At 37.2% G+C, this 27,208-nt stretch overlaps 1 protein-coding gene and 1 long non-coding RNA gene across 8 annotated transcripts in view; one reads left to right on the top strand and one right to left on the bottom strand.

The window, feature by feature from the left end:
• The first annotated feature begins 9 nt into the window (after positions 1-9).
• Positions 10-26,075, top strand: LOC112678819 (uncharacterized). 2 transcript variants are annotated; one of them, XR_003147896.3, is made up of 5 exons: positions 10-1,273; positions 1,410-1,508; positions 2,067-2,119; positions 14,152-14,313; positions 25,812-26,075. It is a non-coding gene; the product is annotated as an uncharacterized LOC112678819 (long non-coding RNA). The 2 variants fall into 2 exon arrangements; XR_003147895.3 differs by having other exon boundaries at positions 10-1,322.
• The window catches only part of ELF1 (E74 like ETS transcription factor 1), a 106,262-nt gene continuing 89,156 nt past the window's right edge, over positions 10,103-27,208 (bottom strand). For 3 of the 6 annotated variants that reach the window (XM_025478142.3, XM_025478141.3, XM_025478140.3), the window contains exons 5-9: positions 25,797-25,964; positions 20,960-21,043; positions 20,060-20,252; positions 18,295-18,744; positions 10,103-12,167 (exon numbers count right to left, since the gene is read on the bottom strand). In XM_025478142.3, coding sequence (XP_025333927.1) covers positions 11,564-12,167; positions 18,295-18,744; positions 20,060-20,252; positions 20,960-21,043; positions 25,797-25,964 — 1,499 coding nt within the window. In that variant the 3' untranslated portion in view covers positions 10,103-11,563. The remainder of the gene's footprint in view (positions 12,168-18,294; positions 18,745-20,059; positions 20,253-20,959; positions 21,044-25,796; positions 25,965-27,208) is intronic. The other 3 variants (XM_035704349.2, XM_049099343.1, XM_035704350.2) reach the window with 2 other exon arrangements.

Genomic DNA, 27,208 nt, shown 5'->3' with positions numbered 1-27,208 from the left:
GTTATTCCGCAGGGGCGCGTGGCGTTTGGGAGAGGTTGGACGTGTATTAGTAACGGGGCGCATCTGGCTTCATTTTCATCACAGTTCACCATAGTTTTCATCATGGCTGCCGGAGGGGGTGGGGCGGGGCGTGACGTCATCCGCCCGTCCGCGTTCGTTTCCGGGGAGCGTAGTTCCGGCTTGCGCGTAGGTCCCGTGATCTCGGCGCTGGGAATCCAAACGGACGAGGACTGGCCGGAAGCCGTTCTGCGCTCGCAGATGCTGCCCTGAAGGAAGCGCTTTGGTTCCGGGGCGGGGGTGCTAGTCCATTTACGCAGAACTCTCTGCAGTTGGCTGCCCGGGTTGAGGAGAGAGCTTGACGTTCTCCTCGTTCGAGGCACCGGGTGGGGGGACGCAGGGGACCGGAGCTTGTGTCAGTACCGGGGCGTGACCCTGGGGGCCCGGGTTCGAGTCCCGCGTCGGGCTCCCTGCATGGAGCCTGCTTCTCCCTCTGCCTGTGTCTCTGCCCCTCTCTCTGTGTCTCTCATGAATAAATAAATAAAATTCAAAAAAAGAAAAAATCTAAAGGGACTGGGCGTCAGGTTATGTGAATGTGCCCCCGCCCCGAGATGTAAACCTCTTGTTTTGAATGCTAAAGTCCAAGAAGGGAAGTGACCCAATGACCCAGCCTCAGCCTCTAAAGCTACGTTAGAATCAAGAGGATGGAGGAAAGGGAGAACAACTGGGACAGATGAGGATGTGTACGAGGAAAAAAAATACTGTCAGAAAAAAACGATCATGTGAGGGCAGGTGATGCCGTGACGTCACGAGCACCCGGTGTCCTAATAGGACTGAAGAATCCCTGGCCTCTAGCTTTGAAACCAGTATGATATGTTAAATGTGAATTAATGGAGTTGAATTTTTTTTTTTTTTTTTTTTTTTTTAAGGAAAGAAGTAATCCGGGGCAGCCTGGGTGGCTCAGCGGTTTAGCGCCTGCCTTCATCCCAGGGCGTGACCCTGGAGACCCCGGATCGAGTCCCACGTCGGGCTCCTGCATGGAGCCTGCTTCTCCCTCCGCCTGTGTCTCTGCCTCTCTGTCTCCTCTCTGTGTATTCTCATGAATAAATAATAAAATATTAGAAAGAAAGAAAAGAAAGAAAGAAAGAAGAAAAGAAAAGAAAGAAGAAAAGAAAAAAAAGAAAAAAGAAGAAAAGAAAAAAGAAAAGAAAAGAAAAAGAGAAAGAGAAAGAGAAAGGGAAAGAGCCGAAGTTCAAGCTGCAAGCGCCCTGGAGAGGTCGGTGAAATGCCAGGTCACAAAGGGCAGGCCTGTGGTCTTGGCAGAGGTGCGGATGCGAGTCTCCTAAGGATGCTAACCTGCTCTAGAATTTGGGACTTGGAAAGCCAATAAAAGGCACATTTGCGTTTTACAGGTATCATCCTGTGTCTGTGCGGTGGATGCGTGACCAAGAGGGGAAAAAGAACAGGTGAGAGGAGATGACCGCCGTGTTAGGAGCCAGAGTGAGTCTCAGGTAGGTCTGTGATTGCGGGGATGAGCAGAAGTAGGTGAGGTGACGCGGGCTGCGCTTGCTGATCTTTATGTTCAGTGCTTTTTGCGCCCTGTTTAATAAGGCTTCACCTACTCCAAGGCCATGAAGATGCTCTGTGTGTTTTCTTCTGGATGCTTTATTAACTTAACTTCGACATCTAGGTCTATGATTTATCGCATTGATTTTGAGAGAAAGGTAGGAGCCTGGGATCAAGGTTTCATTCCTCCCCATATGGATATCCAGTTGACCCAGACCTGTTTATTAAAAAGACTGTCTCCATGCGATTCCCTTCTGTTGCCAAATCACAGGGCGGCGCAAAAAAAAAAAAAAAAAAAAAAGTGTCCTCTGGGACGCCTAGATGGCTCAGCAGTTGAGCACCTGCCTTCCGCCCAGGTCATGACCCTGAGGTCCCCAGATCGAGTCCCGCATTCGGCTCCCTGCATGGAGCCTGCTTCTCCCTCTGCCTGTGTCTCTGCCCCCTCTCTCTCTCTCTCTCTCTCTCTCATGAATAAATAAGTAAATCTTTTTTTTTTTTTAAAGGATTGTCATCTGTCATTTTCCCTATTCAATTCTTCGGGCACCTCTGTTGTAAAGTAAGTGACCGTATCTATATATATGATTTTATATATATATATATGATTTTATATATATATGATTTTTTATATATATGATTTTATATATATGATTGATTATATGATTTGATTTTATATATATGATTTTATATATATATATAATGATTATGCCTGTTTCCAGGATCTCATTCCTTTTGATCTGTTTGTCTAACCTTGTACCAGTACCACCCTGGCATAATTAGAGTAGCTTTGTCCTAGAACTCTCCAAGGTTGCCTTGGCTATTCCAAGGCCTTTGTAATTTCCATTATTTTAGACGTCTTATGAAATTTATTTGCATTTATTGATAATTCTTTTTTTTTTTTTAGAATGAACTTGTCAACTCTAAACACACACACACACACACACACACACACACACACATACATACACGCTGCTGGAATTTTAATTGGACTTGCATTGGCCCTGTGGATCTGTTTGGGGAAAACTGACATCTTAATATTGAGTTCTCTAACCCATGAGTGTCGTTCATACACCCTCCATTTATTTAAGTGGTCTTTAATTTCCTTCAGCAGCGTTTTGTAAATTGCAGTGTAGAGGTCTCACATATCTTTCATTAGATTTGTACTTGAATATTTGGCTTTTTAATACTATTTTAAATGACAGTTAAAAAGCCTTATATTCTACTTCTTTGTTGCCAGTATATAGAAACAGTGTTGATTTTTACATATTGACCTCATATTCAGCCTTCTTATCAAGTTCTCTTATTATTTCTAATAGCTTGTAGTTTCTTTTAGAATCTCTATGATTATAATTTTGTCATTTTATAATAAAGATGGCTTAATGTCCTGTGCAATGATTATACCTTTTATTTCTTTTGGTCTTTCACTGGCTGGTATGTCTCATTTAGTGTTGACTAGAATAACGATAATGGGCTTCTTCTCTTGGCTGTAACATCAGAGGGGAGAGCATTCTATAGCAAATGCTTTTTCTGCCTTTATTGAAATGTTCGTATCTATTTTTTCTTAATATGTTTTTTTTAAGATTTTATTTATTTATTTATTCATGAAAGACTGAGAGACAGAGAGAGCCAGAAACAAAGGCAGAGGGAGAAGCAGGCTCCATGCACCGGGAGCCCAATGTGGGATTCGATCCCGGGTCTCCAGGATCGCGCCCTGGGCCAAAGGCAGGCGCCAAACCGCTGCGCCACCCAGGGATCCCTTTTTTTTCTTAATATGTTAAGTGAATTACTTTGGTTGATTTTCAAATGCTCTTTAAATGGCCAATATGCATATGAAAAGAAGTTCTACATCAATAGCTATATTAGGGACATTAAAATCATGCTTCAGTAGTAAACACTCACAAGAATTGTTTAAAAGGAATTCCAAGGGATGCCTGGGTGGCTCAGGGGTTGAGCGTCTGCCTTTGGCTCGGGGTGTGATCCTGGGATCCGGGATTGAGTCCCACATCAGGCTCCTGCAGGAAGTCTGCTTCCACCTCTGTGTGTGTGTGTGTGCCTCTCATGAATAAATAAATAAATAATCTTAAAAAAGGAAAAGAAAAGAAATTCCAATACCAAGCCTTGGTATTGGAATATGGAGCACCTATAATTTGTGTATATTGCTAGTGGGAGTATAAATTGGAATTACCTTAGAAAGCTTTAAGATATTTTTTTAAGTAATCTCTTCAGCCAACGTGGGGCTTGAACTCAACAACCCCAAGATCGAGAGTCTTATGCCTCACTGACTGAACCAGCCAGGCATCCCTAGAAAAATTTGTGACACTATCTACTGAAGCTAGTCCTGTGTATGCCCTATTACCCAATAATTCTATCACTGGGTGTATCCCCAAGAGAAAAGAGTACTTATGTTTGTGGACAAGAATATTGGTTACAAGGTTATTCACAGCAGGAAAAGCTGGAAATAAAGGTCCTTTGATAGGAGAAAAATACTACAGAGCAATGATTAAGAATGAACTACCTATACACACAACAATATGTATGAACTTCACATACATAATGTTAAGGAAGCTAGGCAGGGTACATCCTGATTGATTCCATTTATATGAAGATAACTATTGTGAGGGATCACCAGAAGGTAATCTAGCTGGGAAAAGCCATGAGGGAAACTTCTTGGATGCAGGAAATGTTATATTATCTTGATTTGGGTGGCAAGCACATCAATGTATTCAGATGTAGAATTTTATTGAGTTGTACACATAAGATTTGTGCCTTTCATGCTTCTGATAAATGGGGAGAAAGATTTAAAACAAAATCAACAGAATTTGAAATTTATGACATTTACAATAGCATCAAAAATACCAAATACTAAAAAATAAATCTGACAAGGGATGTCTAAAAAGTATACAATGAGAATTATAAAATATTGCTGAGAGAAATTAAAGAACACCTAAACAAATGGAGAGGCATCTATGGAGACTCAGTATTGTTAAAATGTCAGTTCTTCCCAAATTGATCTATAGATTTAACATGATGCCAACCAAAATCCCAAAGGCTTTTTCTGTTTCAGAAGTTGACAAACCAATTCTGCCAATTCAAATGGAAATGTAAAGTTAGAATACTCAAGTCGACTTTGAAAAATAAAAAGGTAGAGAGCTAACACTACCTGATTTCAACACATCAACTTTGTGTATTGGCACAAGGACAGACAATAGAACAAAACAGTCCATAAATGGACAACTAATTTTCAGCAAAAGTCCAAAGGTAATTCAGCATAGATAGTTGAAAAGGATAGTCCTAAGATGCCTGGGTGGCTCAGTCTGTTAAGCATATGCTTTGGGCTCAGGTCATGATCCTAGAGTCGTAGGACAGAGCCCCAAGTCAGGCTCCCTGCTCAGTGGGGAGTCTGTTTCTCCTTTTATCTCTGCCCCTCCCTCCACTCATGCATGCACATTCACATGCTCTTTCTCAAATAAAATCTCTTAAAAACAATAAATTCAAAATGGATCATGGACTTAAATTTAAAACTTAAATATTTCTAGGGGTGCCTGGGTGGCTCAGTTGGTAGAGTTACGGTTTCTTTCTGCAGGTCAAGATCTCAGAGTTGTGAGATCTAGCCCCACATCACACTCTGTACTCAGTGGGGAGTCTGCTTCAGCTCTCTCCCTCTTCCTCTGCCTCTACCCCTACTTGCACATGTGCTCTCTCTCTCTCTCTCTAAAATAAATCTTAAAAAAACTTTAAAACTTCTAGAAGGAAGAAAATCTTAGTGACCTTGGATTAGGCAAAGATTTAAACATGACACCAAAAGCACATTCCTTAAGAGGAAATTGATAAATTAGACTTTACCAAAATTAAAAGATTTCTGCACTCTAAAAATATTTGTGAATCACATAGTTGATAAAGAGTTTGCATCCAGAAAAATAAAGAGTTCTCAAAACTCAGTAATAAGAAAACAGAATTTTTGACAGGCAAAAAATTTTAAAAATCATTTCATCAAAGAAGATACATGGATGTCACATAAAAACATCAAAAGATGCTCAAATCAGTGTCCTTAGATGTAAATTAAACCACAAAGAGATATGACAACACACCCATTAAAATGGCTAAAATGTTGGAGAGGATGTAGAACAACTGGAAAACCCATACTCTGCTGGTGGGAATGTAAAATGGTACAACTGTCATATAACCCAGCCAGACCACTCCTAGGTATTTATCCAAGAGATAAGAAAATACATGTCCATATAAAGATTTATACAGGCATATTCATAGCAGCTTTAATGGTAATAGCTGAAAACTAGGAACAACCCAAATGCCATCCACAGGTGAATGGATAAACAAACTGTAGTATATCCATGTGATGAAATACAAGTAATAAAAGGAATGATAAACTGGGGCCCCTGGGTGGTGCAATTGGTTGAGCGTCTGACTCTTGGTTTCCACTCAGGTCGTGATCTCAGGGTCATGAGATCCAGCCCCATGTCAGGCTCTGCGCTCAGTATGGAGTCTGCGTGAGATTCTCTCTCCTCCTACTCATGTCCTCTCTCTCAGATAAGTGAATACTTAAAAAAAAAAAAAAGGAATGATAAATTGATACACACCACAGCATGGATGAATCTCAAAATAATTACACTAAGTGAAAGCAGCCACACAAAAAATAGTATACACTCTATGATACCATTTACATAAAATCCTAGAAAATGCAAACTAATGTATAGTGATAGCAGATCTGTGGTCAGCTAAGGGGGTAGAATGAGCCAAGAAGAGCAAGAAGCAACAGCAAGAATGGAGTAGTCACAAAGAGGCAAAAGGTAAGTTTTAGGGTAACGTTCACCAAATGTGGGTAGTCACTACTTGATTATTGTGATGATTTCATGAGTTCAGACTCTTTAAACACAAGTTTATTGTATGTCGGTTACAGCTCTATAAAGCTATTTTTAAGGCAAGCTTGGCACCATAGATAAGATTTGGGAGTTATCAGCATACAGATGGTAGTTAGCAACATAAGAAAATGAATCTGAAAACTGGCAAAGAGAACATGTAGTTTAGTCACATATTTAATAAATATTTAATATCTACAGGGTGTAGCTATATTACACTAGGAACTGAGAGTACTAAAATGAGTACAAGTTTGGCTCTTAGTGTTGGAATCTCACCTCTCAGCCGGCAACTATTAGAGTGTCGTATGTGCCCAAGTGGGAGAAATTAAAAGGATCTAGGACAGCAGTGGGAAGCTTCCAAGAGCTTGAAGAAAGCTCTCGAGAGGAAGTAATGTCTGCACTGAGGTCCGAAGAGCAGATTGAAATTAGCCAACCAGAATGAGATAAACTGGGGGCACCTGGCTGACTCAGCCAGAAGAACATGTGCCTCTTGATCTCTGGATCATGAGTTTGAGCCCCACATCAAGTATAGAGATCACTTAAAATAAATACAATTAAAAAAAAAAAAAGAATGAGATGAACTGTGCAAAACAGAGAGACAGCAAATGCAGGGGTTTTGTTTTTCCTAAATCCCCTCCACCCACCCAACCACCAAATTGTATGAATTCAAGCTCCACAGAGTCTGGATTTTCCCTAACAGAAGACATAGGTCATTCTTTTGGGCAGCACAGAATCTAAGTCCCCTTTTATGTGGAATGTGGCAGGGAGGGGATTCCTTGAGTCCTCATTCCCACGGAGGCAGTCTCCTCTATAGAAGCTGAAAATGCCAAAGTAGTTGAGAAGCTGAACTTGCTTTCTCTCAACTTCTCTTGGAGTTCAAGTCCCTGCTGGACCCTTGACCTAGACTCTGCCCGTCACATAAATATTGGTAGCTAGTTGACACAATCAAGTAAGTACCTTGGCTAATTCTCTCTAGGTGCAGTAGCACTCCTATCAAGATCAAATTCCTAAGGCGGTATAGACAGTAACACAAAGCTCAGTGTTCAGTGCTTGGCCACAGTAACTACAATTTCCCTGCTAGACTAGTTGTGCAGTTTGTTCCTAGCTATGTGACTCAGATTGACCCTGATTCTCTAGTCCTTTTGTCAATTCTATGAGCTATAGAATATTATTCTAGAAAAATTTCTTTTATGCTAAAACCCAGAACCCATCTCTGTTGCTAATGACAAAGAGCTAACTGACAGTTTGGTATTTGGAAGTGGAATGCTCCCAAACTGACCCTGGTATGCATCTAAGAGGCAGGATGGAAGGCAATGAGGACACAGCTCTTCTGGACGGGAATACAGTGATCCCAGGACAGGGCATCAAACTTAAACCATCAAGAAATGTATTCTAAAGCTGAGAAACCCTGGAAAAAAAAATCTTTTTCTGAGTACTCATGCTAGATGTGGCTGAGGACAAGAAATCAGGAAGCTACAGCTGATCTGAAAAAGAGGACTACACGTCATCCCATTCTGGTCATGAAACTGGATCAAGTAACTGGATGAGACTTTCGCTGATCTCTCTTTGGGAAAGAAATATGTTTTATGGAGGCACGAACACTTTCGAATGTGTAAAGGAGAAGGATGTGTATGGGTGACAGTAGACTGCATCATTCCTCGCTTAGTTTTTGCTATGGAGCCTCATTTTTTTTGGCTGTCCATCTCCCCAACACACGACTAAGTCATTTACGGTAAATCCTACTTCCTTGGCCAGGAATTGATTTAGGAGGGGGTCTGTGATCGACCTAGCCAATGAGGTCTTAAGCAACGGCTGCTCAGGGTGTTCTGGGAAAGGTCTTCTTTTTTTTTTTTTAGATTTGTTTGTTTGTTTGTTTGTTTATGATAGAGACAGAGAGAGAGAGAGAGAGGCAGAGACACAGGAGGAGGGAGAAGCAGGCTCCATGCCGGGAGCCCGACGTGGGACTCGATCCTGGGACTCCAGGATTGCGCCCTGGGCCAAAGGCAGGTGCTAAACCGCTGAGCCACCCAGGGATCCCCATGGGAAAGGTCTTCTTGCTGATAAACAGAAATATAGCAGGAACTACTGCAGGTGTCTTGCAACTGCAGCAGAAGCCATCCTGGAAATGAAACCAGATCCTCAGGATGGGAAAGCAAAGAGGGAAGAAATCTAGTTGCTCAACAATCACCCCTGAGTTCCTCAATTAACTGACCTGGAAACCTAACTCCAGACTTCTTCTTCTTTTTTTTTTTTTATATAAAGGCAGGAGGAAAAGAGAAACAAGCTGGGCACAAAAGTGAAGGTAATAGAGAATTTAAAGAGTGGGTTATAAAAAGTTAAATACTGGGAAGGTCAAGGAAGATAAGGACAGAAATTTGGCCATATGGAAACTAATCAGTAGCTAGTGACCTTTGCAACAGTAATTTTCAGGGTAATAGTGAAGGCAAATGCAATACTAGAAAGGGTTAAAGAATTAAGGAAAAATGAGGAAAGCCATCAAGTTTTTATGTTAAGGACAGGGACAGTAACCTCACAGGGCCTTTCTTAACAAATACATGTCGAATCAGTAATTTGATTATATGGGCATAGTTCATGGTGCCCCAAAACAATTACAATAGTAACTACAAAGGTCCCTGATCACAGATCACCATAACAAATAAGATAATAATGGAAAAGTTTGAAATATTGTGAGAATTACCAAAATGTTACAAAGAGGGAAAGTGAGCAAATGCTGCTGGAAAAAAAATGGTGCCAATAGATTTGCTCCATGCAGGATTGCTACAAAAATCAGTAAAAAGTGCAATAACCTAGGAAGCACAATAAAGTGAAGCACAATAGCCTGGTAAGCACAAGGCCAGGTACCCAGTGAGCACTGTTCTCCTTCCTGTTCAGGAGTTTGATACAATGTCAGGGGGTACAGGGCTAGAGGGAGTTCTAGGGAAGGCAGAACTTTTCCATGACCCTCTTAGGGTCCTTAGCCAAACCTAAAAATCAAACTGACAAAGACAGATGTTTTAATGTTTTACATGACATGGGAGGCTTCAGATGGAAATGAAGACTCAAGGACATGCTTAAGCCTAAGTGTTTTTATACTAGGTTTGATAAAGAGTGCAAAGTTGTGAAAAATGACAGGAAAAAAGGGTATTTGAGGTTAAGGTAGTAAGCTGGGGGATATTTAGCAAGACCTATTCATTCAGATTCTTCCCTGCTTCCCTCTGATTTCAGAGATAAAAATGCTCCTTCTAAAATCATGTTTTAGAAGAGTATTAACTGACATGAGAAAATGCATAGTTTCCACTGGGTAGAGGGGTACTGCACTGAGATTTTTAGTTGTTTTTTTTTTTTCTATTTTTGCTTCCATATTTCCCAAGTTTAACAATTAATTGATCTAATTTCTAATTAGAAAACTTGTTTTTTTAAGGTATGTTGAGTATTATTGTTGAGAACATTTTATTGTATTCTAACCTTTGGAGCTAGGTGATCCATTATGTGCTCCCTGGAAGCCACTCTTTGGCACAGCAGCAACAAAAAATGAGAAAATGACAATTCTGCAATTTTTATCTGACCAATGGAGCTTGTGATACAAACAAGCAATGTTTTACAACACTATAAATACTAGCAACATTTTCTGTTTACTTGTTCTTTAGAGACAGTTCCTTGAAAACACATTGAGAATTTTTACATGATTTATTTAATAATAAACCAATTAAAGATACAAAAATGTTTAGAGGATTCCAAAATTTAAATTTTTGTTTAAATACAAATTCACTCTGTAATATGAAAACATATAACATTAGACCTCTAAACATGATTTTTTTTCATCTACAAAATTTCTCCTTTGCTGTACTAGAAAATTTGCAGAAAACAATTTTTATTGTGAAATTAAATGTACATTATTTACAGTTGAAAAAGTAATCTAAAAACTATTTCATTTCAGAGACTTAAGATATATATGTATATTATCTTTGTATGCAACCCCCCCACTCCCAATAAAAAATGATCCAAAATATAAAGCAATTATGCTTTTATAGCAACTGACTACTCAGCCAGATTAGCCCAAGGCTTGGTTGCTTTCTGGGCCCTTAAGAAAGAGCCTTGACTCTTTCAGAATGGCAGTATATCATTTAACACTCAGCAATGTAAGTTTATTAGTGGACCACAGTGCACAGTGGCCTAACGAGTTAATAACATATTTAGGAAACATTCAGATTCATAGCAGATCTTACAGATAACAGAAGAATGAGTTTTGTAGGGCCACTTATTTTTCTGCAATGTGTTAGCTGTATTTACATTAAAAAATAAGTGATAATGTTTTAGTTGATTTAACTTTAAAATTATAGGAGCTAGGAACCTCAAATTTTGAACCAGAAAGCAAAATGGAGAAATGGAGATCAAGTCTAATCCAATGCATCCTTTTTTTTTTTTTCTTTTTTTTTTTTTTTTGAGAGAACTGAGGCCCAAAAAGATCCAGTGGCTTTGCCCAAGGTTACACAACTAGTTAGGCAGAGAGCCACTCTTAGGCTGATGCTTTTGTACTATCCCGCTTCTGAAATAAGGTTCAGCCCTGTCACGAACATTTTCGAATTTTTCATGTTATTTTTTACACAGTCATAATTCCTTATAGAGTGCGACCAACTAAAGTCAATCTAAGTGAAATCATAATTTCATCAAAGTATAAAATAGATGTCTTGATTTCAAAGAGTCAAGACTTTAACTTACACAAGTGGAATGAAAATGATTCCTATATAAATTTCCTGATGCCTTATATTGAAGTACATTGTATTTACAAAAGAATCAGAAAAGCTAATACCATGTAAAATTAAAAAAGAAACTTGAAAAATGCTTATGATATAGGAACTGAAAAAAATTCTGAAAAGAATGTCTTCATAGTATAAAACGCCTATTCCTTCACAACTGAATTCTGAAACATTTGGAGAACAAAGAGAAGCACTTGGGTTCCCTCCCTCATCTAACAAAGCCAACATTAACTCTAAATTAATATTTTTAACCATTAACTACAAAATTAGGAATATTTGTAGAATTTCTCTTAGAATCATCAGATAGTTTGTAGACAACTGAAAAACGTTCAGTTAAAAAAACAATCATCCATAATTCCTTTGGTGCATTACTTAAAAGGAGTTGGGTTCCAGCAATTCATTTTGTTTCCTAGCTACCTGAGAGGAAAATCCATTGGAATTGGATACCACCATCACATAAGGCTGTGGCTGTGGCTCAGTTTTATCAACGTCTTCATTCAAATTATCTTCAGTTTCCTTTTTCTCTACTTCCTGTATAAGAGTTTTTGTTTCTTGAGCTTTGATAACTGAAGTGATTACAGTGCCAGGTGGGTGAGCCACAAGCTGTGAACTCCGAGGAGAAAAGGTCACCACGGGAGTAGTAGCACTGAAGGATGGAGACGAAGCCACAGTGACGGTGCCATTGCAAATGGACTGAACGTTGCTGGTAAGAACCTGCTGCACGTGCGCAGGGCTCAAGACAATCGAAGGAGGAGAGCCCGGTTTCTGTGACTGCAGCATGACGTTTTCTTTCAGTACTGTCATGGGCTGTGAGGACGGAATGGCTTGTAAAATAAATTTCTGTGATCCAGCACCTGAAGATGGATCTGTGCTGGCTATAACTGTTGTGATTGGCACTGTCTGGAGTGTTACTGTATGCAAATGCTGACTCCCAGGAGACACAACCACTGGAACTTGGGTTGGAGCCTGTATCGTCCTATTGAGATTATGAAATAAAAGACAGTCAGAACATTCTACATCATTTAAAAACTTTAACATTTGACAAGTCATCAAGATAGGAGTCAGATATTTGAAATGCTACTTTCCGAATCTTTGACAAAACATTTGGCAAAAACATCGTACCAGACCCTGTATTATATGGGACACCCAACACAGAACTCTCTAACTATAATACTATCTGATGGAAGGGGAAAAAAGTCTGTACAGAGTGCCACATTAATACAAATGAGGAAGCAATTTTGTTGGGGAAGGAGGAGGATATCAAAATGCTCGGCAAAGAAGTTTTATATGAGCTGCTTGTAAGAAAATTGGGAATTTTAAAACAAATATATTGGATTCTCTCTATTTTTAGTATTTGAGGCATAATGTCATCAACATGCTAGCCCACAATTGCCAAACTTCCTATGATAATTGCTTTCAACCTGTCTTCCTGTATATACAGGAAAAATGCTTAATTCACTAAAAAACACCTCAGTCTTAAATTTATATGTGACAGAATTATCAGAAGAAATTTGTTTTCCTCAGAAGAAATTTAGTAGTTCATAGTTCATATCATATTACATAAAATAAGTCACAGACATAATGAACTCATGAGGGTTCTTTAGGCTGGCAGAGAGCACAAAAAAGAAGGGCAAGCTTTGGCAAAAAAAAAAAAAAAAAGACACATTTTAGTTTTCTCAGCTTAAATAATCTTCACAAATTTTAGCCATAAAGCTAAAATTTAACATAAAATCCTTTAATGTAACCCAGTTTATGTAAAGTTGTTAATGCTTACTGAAGAGCTATATAAATGATATTATGAGCCAATCCAATTTTAAAAATTTGCTGCTGTGAACATTATAGTTTGGCCATTGTTAATATAAAACAAATGCAGTTGAAAAAAAGAATCTGGATCTCAACTGTGATTCCTCTGAATTCTGTAAAGCTATTCTACAAAAAACAGATGATTAACAGCTAGATTGGTCCCCATAATCCAAAGGCTAATCATTACACAGAGATTATAGGCAAATTTTGGTAAATTACAGGTATGTGGCTTGTCCCATACTTGAGAAGTGAAACTCTGGAGAAAACAGGCTAGGTGGAAATATGAAGAGAAAACGCAGTACAACGTAAGAGAATTTTGAAGCAAGTGGAAAGACACAGGTTGACTACAGCCTACCCACTATGAGAAGATTCTGATTTTCAACATCAGATTCCAACAAAGTTGTCATTGTGAGGATCAGTCTAGAGTAGGATGTGAGCAGCTCTTCTGAAGGACAGAGCTAGAAGAGAGTGTGAGTCTAATGAAGATTTAATAGGTGGGCAGGGTATGACGAGAAATAAAGAACAGATATACTGATAATATATCCCATGACTAGAGTTCATGTACATGTATATAAAGATAAAACAGTACACATGGTATATAGTAGGTACACAGATTGTATCTAGAGATATGTATAGTCTTGCCTCCCGGTAAGTACTATTATCCCCATTTTACATATAAAAAATTAATGGACAAAGGGAGTGAACAGCTGGCATAAGGTGACCAGTTAGATACGAAAAAGAGGTCATCTGACTGCAAGGCCTCTGCGATTAACCGTTCCAATACACTGCCACTTCTTCAGTCATAAGTAACTTCAGTTAAAGATGAAGATTGTCTATTATATCCTTAAACTGTAGGCAATTTCACACTTTTTAAAAAAAGATTTTATTTATTTATTCATGAGAGACAGAGAGAGAGAGAGAGAGAGAGAGAGAGAGGGAGAGGCAGAGACACAGGCAGAGGGAGAAGCAGGCTCCATGCAGGGAGCCTGATATGGGACTTGATCCTGGGACTCCAGGATCACGCCCTGGGCCGAAGGCAGGTGCTAAACCACTGAGCCACCCAGGGATCCCCCCCGCCCACCCTTTTTTAAAGATTTTATTTAATTTAAATTTCACACCTTTAATACACAACCCTTTCTTTCTCTTTCTTCCCTCAGGTATGCCACAAGCAATAATATACTTGGACATTTTCCACATTGCTAATCAGAGCTACCACTAGATTTTCAATGCTTTTGTTCAAACTAGAAGAAGACATCTTTTTCTCAAAATACCTGCCATCTGTCAGAAAATATATATACTCATCTATAATAACCTACAATGTAAATATACTGGCTTATTTGAACAAATTCTAAAATAACCAATTTTTGGTAATAAAAAATTCACAGATTAAAGGTAAAATATTATGCAGCCTTTTAGCAAACACAGAAGATTTTTTTCTTAGTTAATGATTAAACAGTCAGTTGTATCTGGTGATGTTATATTATATAACAAAGGTTATATTATACTTAACTACTTTATAAAAATTTCCTAAGCTGCTTTAACCACTGGTACAATATTGGAGATTTAAAATACCTCAAACTTTCTGAGACTAAGAAAGATATGCGATATAACATTTAGATTTTACTGCATATCTGCTCAGATGTCAGGAATGTCATTTAATTGTTAGAATCACCTGTAGAGTTACATGTTACCTTTATTTTACAGATAAGGAAACAGAATAGTTAGTTATTCCGACTCAATGTCACATCTAATAATTGACAAGGTTGGAGGGCTGGAAAGTTATATACATTCTTCTTACTCCATGACTTTGTTTTTTTTTTTTTTTTTTTCCATGACTTTGTTTTTAAGATAACCTACACATTATACATTTTTAGAGGTTAATTTATTTAAAAGACCCTAAGACAACCTATTAGTACTTGAATAAATATTACAGAGAAAGAAGTTATGCTAGGTAGATATATAGACTTGCAAGTTTACCAAAGGACAATTTTAGGAAAATATTTGGCCAGAGGTTTGCTTTTATTGTAGTTGTTTGTTTAAATAACACGAAGCCAGAGTCAAAATCAAAATTTGTAAAAACTGAGCACATATACTATATATCAATTAAGAAAAGCATAATAGATTTCCACACAGATACATGCAATTATGTGCAATAAAAAGACATGAGCATAGGAAAAATTGAGAAAAAACAGGTTGCTACTTCACTGTAAATAACTGGTAATTCATGAGAGTTATGTGAATCAGCAGGCAGGGTGGCAAATCATTAAGCTCACTGCTTTGGACTAAACTGCTGGCATTAAAACACTGTCTCCACCACTTACTAGATGTGACCAGGCTCCTTGGCCTCTCCTTGCCTTGGTTTCCTCATCTGTAAAATAGGAATAATATTACCTATATCTCATTGATCAGTGAGGATATTAGACATTAATATATGGAAAGTGTATGAAATACAAAGAGTGCTTTGAAAGTGTCAGTTCCTGTTGTTACATTAATTTAAAAATCTATTTTTAAGATATAATTCTATATATATTCCATCTTTTCTTAGCTACCGAAAAAAAATCTTTAAATGGTCTTTGATTTTATTAATAAGTAGTTTAAAATTAGGAAAAATATAGCCAAAGTACTGTTATTTTTATTAGGAGTGATAATATGGTTGCTTAGGATAATTTCTCTATTATTAAGAGCTGTATGTTAAAATGTTTAGGAGTGAAATGCATTAATAATGTGAACTTACTTGACAAATAGCCAAACAGAAAAAAGGATATCAATATATATAGAGGGAAAACAAATACGGCAAAACACTATCAACTGTGAACCTAGAGGGGTGTAAATAGGTGTTCATTGTACCATTTTAATCTGTCAAAATTTTTAAATTTTCCATAATGAAAAGTTGGGGTAATTATAAAAAATACAAATGAAAAATAAATAAACTGCTAAGCAAGGAATTAATCTAATGAAAAATGATTCTAGTAATACATTAGTATTTCAGAGTAATATGTATAATTTGCTTGAAATTTACATAACACTTTTATAATGGAAAGGAACAACAGCAAAACTTGAGGAATTATATTCAGCAGCTGTCAGTCTTCAAAGAATATTTTTATTCATTAACTTTTGCCTTTCTACATCTAGTAATCTCAGGGAATAAAATGCAGTCTGTAAAAGGTTTTGCTTTAAAATAAGCAGGATTTGGGGGAGATACAAATAAAAGATACAAACAAAAGAATATTTTTTTAATCAAAGGAATGATTAAGAATGTGTGAATATAGAAACCCATAAATATAAAATTCTTCAACAAGGAAGTATGTTTTAACATTTGAAAAGTTAAATTTTGTTACTTCATTATATAACCAGTCCTCTTAGGAGAACTCATTACTCTGAGAGGAGATAAAGAATGAATATATACACTACTTCAAAGTAAGTTCTATAAATCCGAAGGGATGTTAATGTGCCAGACACTATGTTAAATGGTAGGAGAAGGACAATGAATAAAATGTGGCTCCTACAGATTTAAATATATAGGAGGAGATGAGCATTAAAGTCAACTGCAACACCTGGTTCATTTACCAGACTGAGTTGCACCCACGTGGTCAGCTTTAGCTAGAAGGCAAGCAAGGAATCATAAGCAGAGAGAGAGAGCTGGTAGCTGAAGCTCCAGAAATTTGACTGCACTCCATGTGCAACACAGAGCTAACAAAGCTGCAAGAAGGTTACAGACCAAAGCTATGACCAGGAGTCTTATATGGGTTGGACTGAAGAGAAAAAATTTGAGAGGCAGGAAGCAGGCAGGGAGTCGACAGAATAATCAGGGACCTTGGAAATGAAAATTCTGAAAAGTACACCAAAAGTCAGTTTGCAAATCATGGATGGGGGGTATATTAGAGTGTTTTAATATCTGGCACTATTAGTCAGAAATGACATTTAAATTAATACTGCATCCAATACAAACATCAGTATTTAATACCTTTCAGAGCTAGAGGTATGCAGGGTTTTTTACTGGGGAAGAAGGGGATTTGTTTTTGTCTTCAAGGTATAAAAACCAAACTGATTACAGACGCTAAAAAAAATAACTCAATCACTCCAAGAGGATCCTAGTGATTAGCAGTTGGCCATGCACTGTTCCTATCAACACAAATACACATAATGGTAAGATGATAAATAGCCTAGAAACCAACAGGAGGAATCACATCCAATTAGATACTCAGTCATCACACATAACCAATAGGACCTAGAGGAAAATGAATTATTAAAGGGCAAATAGAGATAAATAAGTACTCCTTTAATACAGTTAAAGATTTATCATTCCTGTCCAGTTAAAATGGGAAAAATGTAATCTTTATACTCCTTACAAGTTGATTTTCATGATGCCAAAAGTTTAAATGGACCATACAAGGAAGACTGGATCATTTAACTTTGTCTTGATTCTGGGTAACGTTCATTACTTCAAGATCAACTGAACAAAAACTCGGCATTTATATTCTGGAATATACAAATGTAAGACTGAAGTTAGCTAATAACAGTAATCAAACAATCATTTTATTGGATTTGGGAGGGCTCCTATATTTTATTATAATTCATATTCTGGAAACTCACAATAGTAGAAAAAGAAAAATAGAATACTGCAAACACTCATCTAATTTTCTGCCTTGCTTCCTTTTCTCCATTCTGTATCAGTGAGACCAGCCCCAACTTCTGCAGAAAACCAGTCTAAAGCTGATAAGGTTGCCTTGGTCAATTTGTTGTTTCCTATCTTTCCTAGGGCCATGAGGCAATTTGATTTGACTGCTAAAAAACTCTAAAAGCCTGAAAAAGTGGACCTGAGGTTCATGGCCTCCCTACCTATTTCAACTTTAGAACTGTTCCATGATAGGATCTTCCCAAAGAATAATGCTATTTCTTGGAACTCACTACAGAAGGCCATGATATGTCAATCCATGTACACTTTTCACAGTTCCTGACTTTGAAAAAAAGATCTGAAACCATTTTCTGGATTTTTTTTCTAATATGTGGATCCCTTCTTGTCTGGATCAATCCAATTATACAAGGGTATAGTGGGCTAGATTTAAACTGATAGAATAACATCAAGTAATGACAAGGTTTAAAAATAAGGAATTTCCCATACAATCAGAGGACTGATATAATATACACTGATGCTGAAAACAATCTGTTGAACAAGATTTCTAGCTTTAAGATCAATATAATTTTTATTTTCACTTCTGAATCCTGACCCATTTAACTTATGACAACTCTGGTCAGAAACATGACATAATGATATGCATCAATAACTTTAGTTATCTCACCTAATACTTTGAACAGAAGAATTTAATGTTTCATCCTGCATGCTATTGGTTACGGTTGCTTCTCCTTCTGGGACAGCTTGTACTGGCTGTACTACATGAATAGTCCGGAAGAGCTGGGTAGGATATGGAGACTGTGTAGGCTGCATTGTCCTCAGGACTTCTGATGGCTGTGCAACTTCCACAGGATCTTTGGGTTTTGTAGCTTTAGAATTCCCTGGTTTTAGAACTGTAGTGGCTCCTCCTTTTATCCCTGGACTTGAAGATACTCTTGATCTGCTTGCTTGGTTCCTACTTGAAGTGGTTGTTGAAGACAGTGATGGATCTGAAGACTCTATGCTGGAACCTGGGTCCTCATCATCTATATAAATAAGATCTTTTGGCATTTCCTTAAACTGATATACCAAGCGCTGACCTTCTACTTTTGCCAGAATACCCCTTTGGTAATAGTACCTATTCAAAGCAGATAATTTTATCAATAGTTTGTTCAATTAAACAAATTAAAATTATATTAAATTCTTAATCATAAACAAAAATTTTAAAGTTGGACACAAGCGGGAAAAGAAATTCAAAATTAAGGGCCAGTTATTTTATATAAGATAGTATAATTAGACACATTCTTTTTTAAATATATGTAAAACATGCATACTTATTCACAGATAAAGAAAAATCCTCACTAACAACTAAACCTAACACCAATTCTGATGAGGATTGGTAAAATATATGGATTATCCTAGTCATTCACTTTTCTTTGTCTCCCCTTCTTCCAACTTGTTGGAATAATCAAATCTACTACAAACTTCAAGAATTTATTTCCCTTCCATAGTTTATTATAATGTCCCACCAGTTTAAATTTGATTCAGTAAATCTGATTGAGTTTTCTATATAAAATTTAATATAAGTGATTCAAATTTTGTCACTGATTTTAATTCAATCAAGAATCTAGCAAGTGTGAGTTTTAAAAAAACCAAACACAACAGTAACTAAATAGTTCTGGTTTAAGAAGCTTATTACATTATCAGATGATTGCTACTTCTAGTAAATCTTTCTCAAATAGATGCATATCTTGAAGAATAGATTAACATGATCACAGAAAAACAAACTAAAAATGAGTTTAGGAATAAAATGATAACCTACCTAGATCAAAATGTTCACAATGTCTAATATTATTCTTGAAGCGTTTATTCCAACATAATACAGATTATACCTGAGATTTACATTTAAAAATGCACCCTCTTATTATCTATATTACCATTACTTGTTAATTTTGTGCTGATTTCAAGTTTAATGGCTCAAAACATATGAGCCCTGTAGTCAATTTATAATTCTTAATGACAGTTTACATTTTCTAATCCCTTTATAAGTAAAATATCTGTTGTTTCCATGAGGACTTTTAAAAGATTTTATTTATTTATGGAGACAGAGAAAGAGGCAGAGACACAGGCAGAGGGAGAAGCAGGCTCCATGCAGGGAGCCCGATGTAGGGACTCCATCCTGAGACTCCAGGATCATGCCCTGGGCTGAAGGCAGGCGTTCAACTGCCGAGCCACCCTGGCGTCCTGAGGATTATTTTTGAAGAAAAACATTTTCCCAGATCAGAATAAGATTTCAATTTAAATATGTACTGATTTCTATAAGTAGTGTGGTTTTAGCACTTCAATTATAAAATTCACCATTTTTTAATCCTCTACCTTTTTAGAAATTATCTTCTTTTTAGTATATAGGAAACAATATTCTTAACAGAATGAATTACAAAAACTTTATGTACCTGAGAGCTCTTCCCATGGTCTCGTAATTCATGTCAGGTTTGTTTTTGTGCTTTCCCCACAACCTGGATACTGCTTTAGAATCTACCAGTTTAAAAATGCCTTTTTCTCGCTGGGTCCATTTGATATATTTAGGACAAGTAGCTTTGTCCTGGAGCAGTGCCAGCAAAAACTCCCAGAGATAAATTGTGTTTCCTGAAACAAAAGCAATTTAACTGACCAAAATTTCATTGGAAAGAGCAAAATTAAACACAATGAAAAGTCTTCTAAGTTCCCTCTCTAACTATACAAAAATAATACACAATTTAGCTAGCACTGGTGAAAATTTGTAGAGTCAAATATAGGTCTTTTTATTAGGCTTGTATAAGATGTCTGGACAGAGCAATCTTGGCAATTAGATCTGTGATGATTTAAGAAGAAAGCACTTTGAGATGACTTTTCCCCCACTTCTTTAAGATCCACTACATAAAGGAATCAGTGAAAAAGCATTGCACAAAACCTTTCAATAGCTGCTTTATTTCAGAGCCAGTGGATTGGCCCTAACAATTTTCTTCAAATTTGGGCAGCAGTTATGAAAATAATAGAACTCCAAAACAATGTAATAAGGTGTCTACGAACTGAAAAGCTAACTTGGCTGAATTCTTCCAGAAGACTCATTATTAAAGGATGGATTATTTTGACAGGTACATTAAAAAAAATCTCTTAAATGGATTTCTTGGGCTACATTATTACCAGTCTCCTTACAGAGAGTGCCAACTGTACCTTATAAGCAGGTGGCAGCCAGAAGATCCATTTCACTACATCAAGAAAACTGGTAGATTTTACATAACAATTTATAGAAATTTAAAGCAATCTAAATGTTCTTTGACCTTTAAGTATTATACGAAAATTACTGTACTTACCCTTACCATCTTTGTTTTTCTTCTTCACGGATATGTTTGGCGTAGTGGCTGGGGAATCTGGTCGTGGAGGTTTTGTTTTTCTCCCTGAAAACAGAACAGCTCTGCCTAAGTATTTGCCCTCAAAAGTGAGAGAATGGACAATTTAGCTGTTTATAAATACTATTTGGTCATTTATCCTAAATTTCAAATACCAAATACTTTATACATGGGTCATATGTATTGCTTTCCTAAAATGTTATTTACTCAAAAAAAAAAAGTTACTTAAAAGGAAAAGAACTTCGCTGAAAATTTATCATTAGTGTAGGTTAGTTCACAAACACTTTAATGTAGGAAATGATATACTGGCTCATTTATAAATATGAGGTTAGTTGAAAACACCTTGAGATAACCAAACTGACAGTGCTTTCTTAAAATGCGGAGGAATATTCTTGATGTTGGATTTGAGTTATGTTACTCAAGATTCACCATGTGAAGTTTATGTCATTTTGGAAAACTCCTTGGAATACCACCTCCTCCTTGCTCTACATATTCCCTCTTTCTGGGGTTTTGATCAAACACGTAGACTTTTTCATTCAATCCTTTTATCTCAAACTCTTTCATATTTTTATTCCATGTCAGGTCTATATTGGAGCTAATTCTCTTTTAAACTAGTGACTAATCAGCTGTTCAACTCAATTATAATGTATTCTATTTGGTTCCTTATCACATCAGTCTTCCAATATTAATTAGGATGTTAGTCCTTCATTTTAAAATCAGCTTTACTGAAGTATGACAGACATACAATGCACTTGATCTTAGCCAAAAGGCCGAGAAGTGATTGTGACATACAATGAAACTGCATATGTTTAAAATCTATAATTTGGTATCTTCAAAATAAGTATTGACCTGTGAAACCATCACTATGTCCAAAACAGTGAACATATTCTTCATCCCCAAAAGTACTTTGTACCCCTCTGTACTCCTTACACCTTTCCCACTCTGCCCAATCCAAAGGTAGCCAACTATTCACACATTTTCTGTCATTATAGGTCAGTTTGCAGTTCCCACAATTTTATATAAAGAGAAACATATATTTACACATCTATATGTAAGTCTGGCATCCTTCCTTTAGCATAATTATGTTGAGATTCATCCATTTTTATCAATAGCACATTCTATTTTATTGCTGAGTGGTATTTCATTGTATAGATATACCACAAAGTTGTTTATCCTATCAGCAGCTGATAGACATGTGAGTTGTTTCAAGTTTGGGACTACTGTAAATAAAACTACTAAGAACATTTATTTATGCCTATGTTTTTCTTTAAATGCATGGCTTCATCTCTCTTCTTTTGTTAAGATTTTATTTATTTGAGAGAGAGTGAGCAAGAGACAGAGACAGCAGAGCTGGGCGGGGGGCGGGGAGTTGGCGGGAAGAGCAGGAGGAGAGGTAGAAGCAGGCTCCCCACTGAGCAGGGAGACAGACCTGGGGCTGGATCCCAGGACTCCCAGATCATGACCTGAGCCAAAGGCAGACGTTTAACCGCCTAAGCCACCCATGCTCCCTTTATGGCTTCATCTCTTTTCAGTAAATAGTGAGTAGAAGAATGGCTGGGTCATGTTAAATATGCATTAAAGGTTTTAAGAAACTGCCAAACTATTTAAAAAAAAATAGGGGGCACCTGAGTGGCTTAGCTGGTTAGGTGTCTGCCTTTGGCTCAGGTCATGGTCACAGGGTCCTGGGATCAAGCCCCATATCGGGCTCCCTGCTCAGCAAGGAGTCTGCTTCTCCCTCACCCTATGCAACACACGCTCTCTTTCTCTCAAATAAACAAAATCTTAAAATAATATTTCGTCATGCAGTAAGGTGGGATCATCAAAGAAATATTTCTTCATGCAGTAAGGTGGGGTCATCTCATTTGTTTCCCGTTTCTCAGGGATCACCTGCCTTTGTTGACTAATGTTCTATTTCTTTAGCAGCACTGTTTCATACATTGCCTGTATTTTAACAGGAGGGTAAATCCAGGTTTGGGGGAGGGTTAAAATCTTTTTCCAGCATTATTGAGATATAACGACATATAACTGTGTAGGTTTAAGGTGTACACAATGTGATGATTTGATACTCTGTGTAGTAAAATGATTACCACAGTAGGGTTAGCTAACATACCATCACCTCACATAATAATTACTTGGTTTTTGGATGTGAACATTTAAGATCTATTCTTTTTTTTTTTTTTAAAGATTTTATTTATTTATTCATGAGACACACACACACACACACACACACACACACACAGAGGGAGAGAGAGAGAGGCAGAGACACAGGCAGAGGGAGAAGCAGGCTCCATGCAGGGAGCCTGACGTGGGACTCGATTCCAGGTCTCCAGGATCATGCCCTGGGCTGAAGGCGGCGCTAAACCACGGAGCCACCCAGGCTGCCTTAGATCTATTCTTTTAGCAACTTTCAAGTATGTAATATGGTCTTGTTAACCAAAGTCAGCATGCTGTATGTTAGATCCCCAGAACTCACTCATTTTATAACTGGAAGTTTGTACCCTTTGATGGGACATTTCCCCATTTCTTCCACCAGCCAGCAACCACAATTTCTCACTCTGCCTCTACAAGTGGCTATTTCAGATTCTACATAAAAGTGATAGCACACAGTATATTTGTCTTTCTCTTATTTCACTTAGCATAATGCCCCTCAAGGTCTCCCTATATTTTTCAATCCTGCAAAGAACATGAGAGTCCAGGTATCACTTTGATATCTCATTTTCATTTCTTTTTGAAATATATCCAAAAGTAAGACTGCTAGACCATAGGGTATTTGTAGATTTAACATTCTGAAGAAACTCCATACTGTTTTCCATAGTGACTGTACCAATTTACATTCCCACTAACAATGCACAAGGGTTTTTTTCTCCACATCCTTGCCAACACTTGTTATCGCTTGCTTTTTTGATGATCTCCATTGTGACAGGTGTGAGGTGATAGCATATTGCGGTTTTGATTTGCATTTCCCTGACGATTAATGTTGAGGCTCTTTTCATGTACCTATTGGCCATCTGTAGGTCTTTAGAAAAATGTCTATTCACATTCTCCGTCCATTTTTTAATCTGATTGTCTTCTTTGCTATTGAGTTGTATGAGTTCCTTATATATTTTGGATATTAATTCTTCATATGGCTTACAAATATTTTTTCCTATTCTGTAGGTGGCTTTTTCATTATATATATATATATTTTTTTTTTGCTGTGCAGAAGCTTTTTAGTTTAATGTAGTCCCACTTACTAATTTTTGTTTTTGTTGTCATATCCCATAATCAATGCCAAATCAGGTTCTGTTATTCCATCTTGTCTCGGAGAGAAGTTCCACCTGGTATTTCCTAATACTCATTCTTTGACCTTGTTTTTCATTCTTTTGTCTTATTAGTTGTAGTCCTATTCACTCAAAGTTTCTATTTCCTAATTCTATTATCTAAAGTTCTTAGAGAACTAATCCTAGAATCTTCTATGTCTTCTGCTTCACATTCAGGGATTATCTTCCTTATGTATTCTGTAATACTGCAATGTGAGCTCGCCTTCAACAGGGCTTTATTTGAGGAAATTCTGTGCAGCCTGGGTTTAAATGTATGACTTGCCAGAGCAGTGTTATATAAGAGCCCAGAGTTATTGCCAGTCTGGGCCACTTTTTATGTTAATTACTTGGCTGGGAATTTCTAAGTCAGTGATAGTTTAAAATCTAATCATAAACCTAGGTTAAAGTAAGCCTATGAGTATAAATTCTCACAGAAAGAATTTCTCCTCTCAGAGCCCCACCTGAGAAATACAAACTTCCTTGACACCTATCCTGTGCCAATGGGTACAGAATTTTTCCCAGGAGGAGAGAGACTTTCAAGGATCCCAATGACATGCTGGGATCTCTAATACCTCTTCTTGCACTGGCCCAAAACGTAGGCATCTGCTTCTGTAGGGACAATCAAACTGACATACCCATCTAAGCCCTTCAGAGATGCTGCAGCCTCAGCTAACCCTTAGTGTTTTTATTTTCCTCTTCACTCTTGGCTCCTGGACTTTCTTACTTTCATGTGAAATCAGGTTACTAGGTGGCTAGTGATTAATCAACATATTAAACTCAAAATATTACACAAGCTGGAGGAGAATCAAAAGGCAATGAAGGGATCCCTAGGTGGTGCAGCGGGGTTTAGCGCCTGCCTTTGGCCCAGGGCGTGATCCTGGAGACCCGGGATCGAATCCCACATCGGGCTCCCTGCATGGAGCCTGCTTCTCCCTCTGCCTGTGTCTCTGCCTCTCTCTCTCTCTCTCTCTCTCTCTCTCTGTGTGACTATCATGAATAAATAAATAAAATCTTAAAAAAAAAAAAAGGCAATGAAATGGAAAGAGTGTCAGACTTTAGTATGCAGATATGGTCCTAATGTGTGAAAAGTGACAAATTTCCTTTGAAATTTAAATCTAATTTACTTACCTGCTGATTTACAACTCATTATTTTTCCTACTGGTTCCTTATGTTGGAATCTATGCCCGTGGTTTTCAAACTATGTGGAAGGAAGCTAGAAGCTAACTGCCCTTGCTCCAGGCTCTTTCTGATTTTGAATAAAAGAGTTTAGATAAAAGACTGAAGTTTTAAAAAGTTGGAAAACCCCATTTCTGAGAGACACACCAAATAATCTAATTTTTTCACGAATCTAATATGAAGACATATACTTTTTAGTGTATGCTTTGTATCCTCATTTTTTCTTATGTAAGTTTTAATTGGTGTAGAAATATCCTTGAAGAAAAATTATATTTAGATTCCACATCAGAACTTGACTATTTGCTCTCAACAAATTAACCACCCACCTTTCTTTCTCTTAGGTTGTTCTGGTGATGATGCACCTGGTGAGTGTGCATATGTCTCCTGAACCTGCTGAGTCTCCATCACTTCAGGAATCCCATCTAATGTGACGGATACATGGGTGATTGGGGCAACAACAATGTCATCTTCAGATGAACTAAATATATTATTATCTAATGGAAATAAAATCAACTAATTATCAACTTTGTATTATAAATTAAAATAATTTCATCAGATAATTTCCTGTTTCTATAAAGATTAAAGTAGAAATAAAAATCTTAAAATCCAGTCCCTTTTTATTCCCTCTGTCCTAAATCAGGCACCCTAAGTCAGACGAGGCTCAACAGGACTAATTCAATGTCCTCCTTACTTGACTTCCTATTATCAATCCATCTTGTTTTTCTTCTCCATTCTTCTCTCATTGCTGCTAAAGTTATTCTCTGAAACCCAAGTCTGATTTGACCATATAATTCTTCTCTATAAAACTTTACACCCTGAAAATTATTAGAAAAATAAAATAGACTTTTTGCATAGTTTACGGGGGAAAAAATGATAACCACCCAACTCCACATCATGACATCTGAACTTTGCACAATCTAGATCAAAGCTACCTTTCCACTCGCATCTCCCACCTACCACAAAGCTTATACTTTACCTATACCAAAGCATTTTTATCTCAAACATTTCACTTTTTTACAGGTCTGTTTCCTTGGCTCAACCCATTCTCTCTCTTAAATGCCCACCTCTATCTCCTCTATTCACTAAAAGCTTATTTGTCTTTTATAGCCCAAGTTAAAACATTCCTTCCATAAAGCTGGTCTCTGATAATCTTAGCCAGAAAACTCTTTTCTTCCAGAACACTTTGCCATCTCTCCCATGGCCTTTGTTTTTGGCTTTTACAGTTATTTACATAAACAACTATCTTCAAAATTAATTTGTAAACTTGAGGAAAAAAAGTTATCTGTTCATTTGTATATCACATTACTGCATAATGCACTGCTATGCATACAGAAGATATTCAACAACTTAAATACATTTAGTGTTAATTTTATGAGTTTGACACTCTGTCAGAAAAGCTTACAGAAGAACATGGATTTAAAAGCAGATCAATAATGTGGCAGTGAATTTTCTGCCACGAAGTGAATTTTTGCCTATTTCACTGATGAATACCCATAGAAATCATTAAATTAGAATAGTTTGGGCCATAAATACCCTACTGAGTACACCAATGAGGTTACCAGAATAAATTCTCCTTAATCTGCTATTTTTTTTTCTTAATCTGCTATTTGACAACTAAATAAATTACTTTTTATTCCTAAAGGTCTCACTCCCCAATTTTAAAACTGAAAAAGTCTTGTTTAACTGAATACTTTAGCAAAGCTGTCTCAACTACTACTGTACTTTAAAATGAGTCTGG

This window comes from Canis lupus, chromosome 22 (genome assembly GCF_003254725.2).
Source record: "Canis lupus dingo isolate Sandy chromosome 22, ASM325472v2, whole genome shotgun sequence".
Taxonomy (NCBI): Eukaryota; Metazoa; Chordata; class Mammalia; order Carnivora; family Canidae; genus Canis; species Canis lupus.
The sequence above is the reverse complement of the archived record's forward strand: the minus strand, read 5'-3'. Positions and strand labels throughout refer to the sequence as shown.